Below are 6,465 nucleotides of genomic sequence, written 5' to 3'. Positions count from 1 at the left end.
TGAATCTTGTTGATACATGTTAGTTTTTTGAGTCGGATTAATATATATTTTACTATGACTCTATAATAAATCTAAAGTTTCTTTGCTCTTGTTTTGCCAGTGAATTGTATTGTTGCAACACTTATCAAAGGTAAATTGTGCTCTTTTTTTATGTTCAATATTTAAAAAAAAAACTTTATCTTTGCTTTGATGGAAATGTAGGTTATTTTGTGGAATGGATGAGTTATATTGTATTATCTGGGGGGAGTGTGAATAATTTGTGTGGAGTATGGGTTGTGCAGCTTTCATAGTTTTGTCATTAATGGTGAAATGAGAAAAAAAAATTTAAAGTCAAAATAAAAATAAAAATTATCGAGACCCAAAACTAAAAATATTATACTAAAAAATCTAAAATCTAAAATGATTTTTTTAATTTCCTTAGAGAACGAAAAATGAATCGCACCATTACAACCTACGTAGTTTAAGGGCCCTTGCCTCCTTTGAATTCACCAATATTTGTCATACTAATCTAGTTTAGAGAACTTCTGTATCTTCTTATTGTATTGTGCCTCAATTCCTCTTATATTTGTATAATTCATCATAATAATTCAGTTTTAGAAAATATATATGTTATAATTAGTATTTTTTTTATTTCAATAATGCTTTAAAATTACTAACATATGTTTACGAAAAAGTTAAATTGCGTTATATGTCTTGCACCACCATGTTTTCCTAGCCTAATTGGAATCAGGGTAATGGTTAGTAGGACTTCAACATCCATAGGTGTAAAGGGCTTTGTAAAAATTTTAAAACTATAAATTGTAACCATCCATATATTTTGTAACGATTGCGGATATTATTTAAACCAACTTTAATATCCATAGGTGTCGAGATTATAATAAAATATTTAAAAATATAAATCCTAATTTGTAAATGATTTTTTTGCAAGTGATAAAATATTGAAAATTTAAATTGACCTTACCACCTATGGGTGTCAAAGTCTTATCAAAACCCCTTAACTCGAAAACCTATAAAAACATCTCATTTATTTATTTTCTCACCAAAAAATAAACTCAATTTTTTTTTATATTTGGATTTTGAAACATATCATAGTGACTACTTTCTTATTGAGATCAGAAGAATCTTTAGTGGACGAGTGTCACAATAATGCAAAAATATAATGGCCTAACAACAAAAACAATTTCTAACTTAAGAGATATTGGTTTCTATCATATTAGTCAAATTGAGAATTTTATTTTTATTTTAACATTCGTTTATGCTTTGTTTGAGTAATGAAGACCCAAAACCTATAGGTGTCATTTCCTATGTGACAAAGTTACAATAACACTAGAAAATGTAACATTATTGACAAACCTTTCAATGGAATGGTGTTTAGTAATGAGATTTCCTAAGTACACTCTAGCAACCAAACTTGTTGCAATATGCAGAATGATAACAACTGAGACAAAATCACCTCTAACCCCAAGCAATGTTGGAGCAGTTGGCACTAGTCCTGCCACTGCTTGCTTTCATCTCAAATCATGTAACATCTTAAAGCATATTTGCCTAATGTGCTTGGGCATCCACAATAATTACGAATAATCATGTGCTTGGAATTCACCTTGTTTTTAACATGTATTAAAACAGACCTATTTGAACATTCACCACAACTAGTGTTGTTTGTGGCTTTGACAAAGATTGTTGGACTCCAAGCCTTAGCCTTTCCCTTCTTCTTAATATATCCTAGACCTCTTTTCCCAAGGCTTGTTCTTTCGGCTACAAGGATTTCATTCAATTTCTCACTACCTGTATTGAACCTTTCGAGCATCAATTGAGTTGATGTAAGACCCTTTTAAATAGCCTCAAGGCTAGCATTTTTATCATCTAGAAGAGAGCTTTTTACCTCCATTTGCTTGATCAGCTTTTGGTTTCCTTCCTTTATACAAGAGTTCTCCTCCTCCAACTTGGCATTGACATCGCACACTTGCTCTTATTTCTCCAACAGTATCTTGTAGGTTTACAGAAACTTAACACTAGATTCTCAAATCGAATCATCATCTGTATTAGAGTCAGTTGAGACAAGGGTATTGATTTTTGTAGTGAAGGCTACATAATTACTCACATGATTATTATCTAAATACGAGGCACTAGAAGAATCCTCATTTCTCTAGGTAACACATAGGGATTTCTTCTTCTTTATACAGTTAGTACACTCAGCTTATATATGGCTAGAATCATCACATTGAATGCCCTTCTTCTACTCCTTGGTAGATTCTTTACCACATCTTTGTTTTTGTTTTTGGGAAAGTTCCTGATAGCCTCAAACTTCTTGTTCTTACTGGATTGCTTTTTAAAAGCCTTGTAAAAATTTTGAGTCAGCAATGCTATCTACTCTTACAATTCTTTGATAATAGTGATACCTTCAGTTGGAACTGCTCCTGTCACTTGTAAGGCAATGCTCTTATCGCCTTTAGATCTACTTCTTTACTTATCCAATTTGACCTTGAAAGTCTATAGAGATCCAATTTGACCTTGAAAGTCTATAGAGATCCAATTTGACCTTGATAGTCTATAGAGATCCAATAAGCTTATCTATTCTCATATTATCAATAACAGTGACTTTTATCGCTAATCTCTCAGGCAAAGATCTAGGCACCTTCCTCACTAGCTTGTGGTTCGAGTACTCATTTTCAAGGCTCGAGTACTCATTTTCTAGGGCAAATGCTTGATTGGATAGGTCACACAACTTTACTTAGAGTTCACCAATAGTTTCATTTTCTTGCATACCTAAGTCCTTAAACTTGGTTGTCAACATTTGCATCTTGGATTACTTTACAGTATTTGTACCATCATAGGCAATCTCGAGAATATCCTAATTCTACTTAGTGGCAGTAGAATTGGATATCCTTTTGAATTCTTGTCCATCCACAGCAAAGAATATTGCATTCAATGCTTGTGAATTAACATTGGTAGCTTCTCCTCTACTGTCCAAGTAAGTTCAGACTTTGGTGTTTTCACCTAGGTAGCTGGTATCGTTTCGGTACCACCCGTACTGGCCAGAACACTATTTCATTTCATTTTGCAGACGATGGATTTACCCTCCACAACATCAAAATCACATTGCTTACTTTTCCTTTTAAAAAATGAGTAGAAATTTCGCTTGGGATAACTTCAATATTGTGGTATAGACAAAAGAAATTACATTACCTTACCTTCCCATGCAAATCCAAATATAATGTTTTTATTATTATCAAATAATCAATTCCCATAATTACCAACAGGTGTTTGTCAAAAGAAATCCTAAAATCCTGCAAGTATCATCATAATCATCCAACTGCATCAGTTCAAAAAGCCGAAGATAACAATTCACAAAGGCAGTTGCTTCCATTATTGCAGGCAGCCAGACCATGCCATGAAGGCAAGCATAAAAAATAAAAATCAACCAGATGCAGTCTTTTTCTGCTGGAAAATGACAGCATAGATAGGAACAAACACACCAATGCTGAAGGCTGTCAAAACTCCAAGAGACATTGTCAGCTTCTGATTTTTCATCCTATCCAAGTTGTACATATGTTTAGCATGGAGGTAATACGGTTCATCATGCCCATGCCCTCCCCCCATTCTCTTCACTCCAGTTGAATGAAACCCTCTATTGCCTGCCACAACCACAACGGATTTAGCTCTTCATTTTTTGAGTTTTACACATACAATTACCACAAAGGACAAAGGCTAAATTCCTAAAAAGTTTATTTTGACATTTGAGGCTTCTGGAATAAGACAAGAAGCAAAAACAAACACAACCATTTTGCAATATTAACATCCATGTATAGGATCTTTTAAAATTCTCATTCGAACCCAAATTATACTCCAGAATCAATGGAATCGTGCTCCACTCCTAATCAGGAGACCTTCCAACCACAAGTCATGGCAGTTCATTCTGAATCACTGTCAAAGCCAGGGCATTTGGGAGAGATCAACTAAGTTAACAATTTAAACTGGGAAAAATTGGTGGATCGTTCAGTTTTGCAGAATACAATGATCAAGGGGAAATTCCTTGTTCTCCTTCCAGTTAGGAACAAGTATGCTAAAAGAAAGCCTAAAACCCCTAAATGATTAGAGAACATGGGTTATCTGGTCATCTACTATATCTTTTGCTCACTCCTTCATTTTTCATCTTTTTGAAACAAATTCCACTTTTATTGTTGCTCCTATAAATCCTCAACAGCATATTTAACATGCACATACTACTACAAATGTTTGTAAATGAATAGCACACCTAAATCCCCATCAAGGGAACAAACAGGATAAAAGAACACGATTATAAATTACAAGACCAATATACTTCAAGACATGTGAGAGTAGATACAGAACACTATTTCCAAGTTACCCAAAAGTGGTGTAAGGACATCTGTACAATTCTTCCTATAAGCCTATAGTAAAAGCTATACCAAACAAAAACAGCCTTGAAATTATATATTATTGAGTCTAAATATGAAACACTTAAAACAAATTGGAAAAGGGTAATGCATCTAAATATCAGAGTCAAAACAAATATCATGTACGAGTATGTTCTATATTTCTTTTGCTGTGCTGAAAACAGCCAGTGGTCACTGTAATCAGATCAAGGAGTTAGCCAAAAAAAGAAGTTAACTTTCAAAGGTTTAGGGTACTATGGTAACATCAATAGCCCACACAAATGGAGGACTCCTCAATAACCAACACAATCCATTAGGATATCAAACCAAAAACAAAAGCATAAAAAAATTGATTCAAGTGCAGTTTACTAGAAATGTCACCATGAAAACGTCAAGTCAACAACCTTATTCACATCGGAATTGCATTCCATATAAAATAAGATAACAAGGTCATTGCAATTGATACAAAAACCATATAGCAGTCATTGAGGTTCTAGGAACAAAATGTATAAGCAAATGATGCTTAAGGACCCCTAGAAATCGACATACTATAACCATAAAGCAATTCACGATCCATGTCTAAACCTATTCAATAACTCCCATAGGTTTTCCTTTTCAGAAAGAGTACCTTTAAAAAATTATAGAACTTTGACCCTCGTAACATAAATTTCGTTTATTCGCTACGTAAAACATGGGTATTCAAAAGTTAATCAATCTACCCAATACTCAATCCCTGAAAAGCATATATACAGATAAGGGCAAATCTATATGTAGAGAGATTAGTCATGTCAAAATCATATGATATTTTAATCCAATCAAGAACCTCCACAAACATAAATCAGCAACAAACGAATAAAACGGGAAAAAAATCACAAGTACCAATTAAGCAGATCTACATAAACAGTTATGAACCCTCGATTTCAGCTAATAAAAAAAGAATTCCTAGCACCCAGATGCTCATCTTCCATTCTTTTCCGTATTTTCTCAGCTACCAAACAAAAGTTAAATACAAGAGAAAAAATCGCTAATGGGTCACTGACCAGACTTGTGGAGAAGTGATTGAGAGGACGAAGTCAGAAACTTCGAAGCCGATCTAAGACCACCGTTCAACGCCATGGCTTTGCTTTTTCCACCAAAGAAAACCCTCAATCGACAGCTGCTGTTTCCACAAAGCGGTGGCTTCTTTTTCTTCCAATTCTACTACCGAAGGCTTCCGACGGACTGTCTAAATAATCTATAATTCACACGTGTGATTGCGTTTAGTGGACTGGGCTTTAAACTCTTAAGACTAATTTACTTGTGTTGGGGGGGGGGAGAAATGGTTCTTGAAACTCTTAAACCATTCTTTTGTTATTGGGTTAAGTCCGTGTTATTTATAGCCGAAGATTTGGGCTTTTTGTTAAGCATATCGCGAATTACATGTGTCCAATGGCATGCCATGAACTTTTTTAGATATGTACGAGTTTAATTGTAACCTTTTGTTTTGTTTAAGGTGGACACCACGGGGAAGTTATAAATTCTTTTACAAGTTCGGAATTAAATTATATATTTTTATGATAGTGAAAATATAATTTTATCATTTTAATAGTTTATATCTTTATAATTTTTAAAATATTAAATTAATTTTTTATCATTTTGGGGGCTAAAGTGTAATTTTATTATTACAAATTTAAATTTTATAAATTATAAAGGGGCATAAATAAAATTTTACCATTTTAAGGAAGACCGAAACCCCTACCAGCCCCCTTGGATTCGCCCCTGGTGGACATTGATCCTACGTGTAAGCTCGAGAGACAAGATGTTTGGAAAAGGAAACGATAAGGGAGGAGGAAAGAAAAAAATGGAGAGATGAATAAAGAGAAAGCCGAAACATGATTTTCATTAGACTTGTCCATACGTTAGGTCACGAAGGCCTACTTAGAGGGTTTGGGCAAAAATATAGGCCCGAAAATAGGCTTTGGCAAAAAAAATGCTCGTTAAGAAAACAGGTCGAGCCTCAGGTAAGGTTTTTTGGGCCTCGTCCCAACTCGACCCAACTTTGCAAAAACAAAAAAAAACCTATTGTTTTGCT

At 34.1% G+C, this 6,465-nt stretch overlaps 1 protein-coding gene across 1 annotated transcript; it reads right to left on the bottom strand.

The window, feature by feature from the left end:
- Window positions 1–3,198: 3,198 nt before the first annotated feature.
- Window positions 3,199–5,740, bottom strand: LOC107914053 (uncharacterized). Its single transcript, XM_016842774.2, has 2 exons — window positions 5,435–5,740; window positions 3,199–3,635 (listed from the first exon to the last, which is right to left on the bottom strand). Exons 1-2 carry the CDS (start codon window positions 5,508–5,510, stop codon window positions 3,418–3,420), a joined length of 294 nt encoding a protein of 97 aa, XP_016698263.1. The 5' UTR covers window positions 5,511–5,740; the 3' UTR covers window positions 3,199–3,417.
- Window positions 5,741–6,465: the final 725 nt, after the last annotated feature.

The sequence above is a fragment of the Gossypium hirsutum genome, chromosome D05 (genome assembly GCF_007990345.1).
Source record: "Gossypium hirsutum isolate 1008001.06 chromosome D05, Gossypium_hirsutum_v2.1, whole genome shotgun sequence".
Classification (NCBI taxonomy): Eukaryota; Viridiplantae; Streptophyta; class Magnoliopsida; order Malvales; family Malvaceae; genus Gossypium; species Gossypium hirsutum.
This window is presented reverse-complemented; position numbering and strand designations above follow the sequence as displayed.

Coding starts and splice junctions, on each gene's coding strand:
- LOC107914053 (XM_016842774.2), bottom strand. CDS start 5,510: ATGGCGTTGAACGGTGGTCTTAGATCGGCTTCGAAGTTTCTGACTTCG. Junction 3,636..5,434: donor ATCACTTCTCCACAAGTCTG/GTCAGTGACCCA, acceptor TGGTTGTGGCAG/GCAATAGAGGGTTTCATTCA.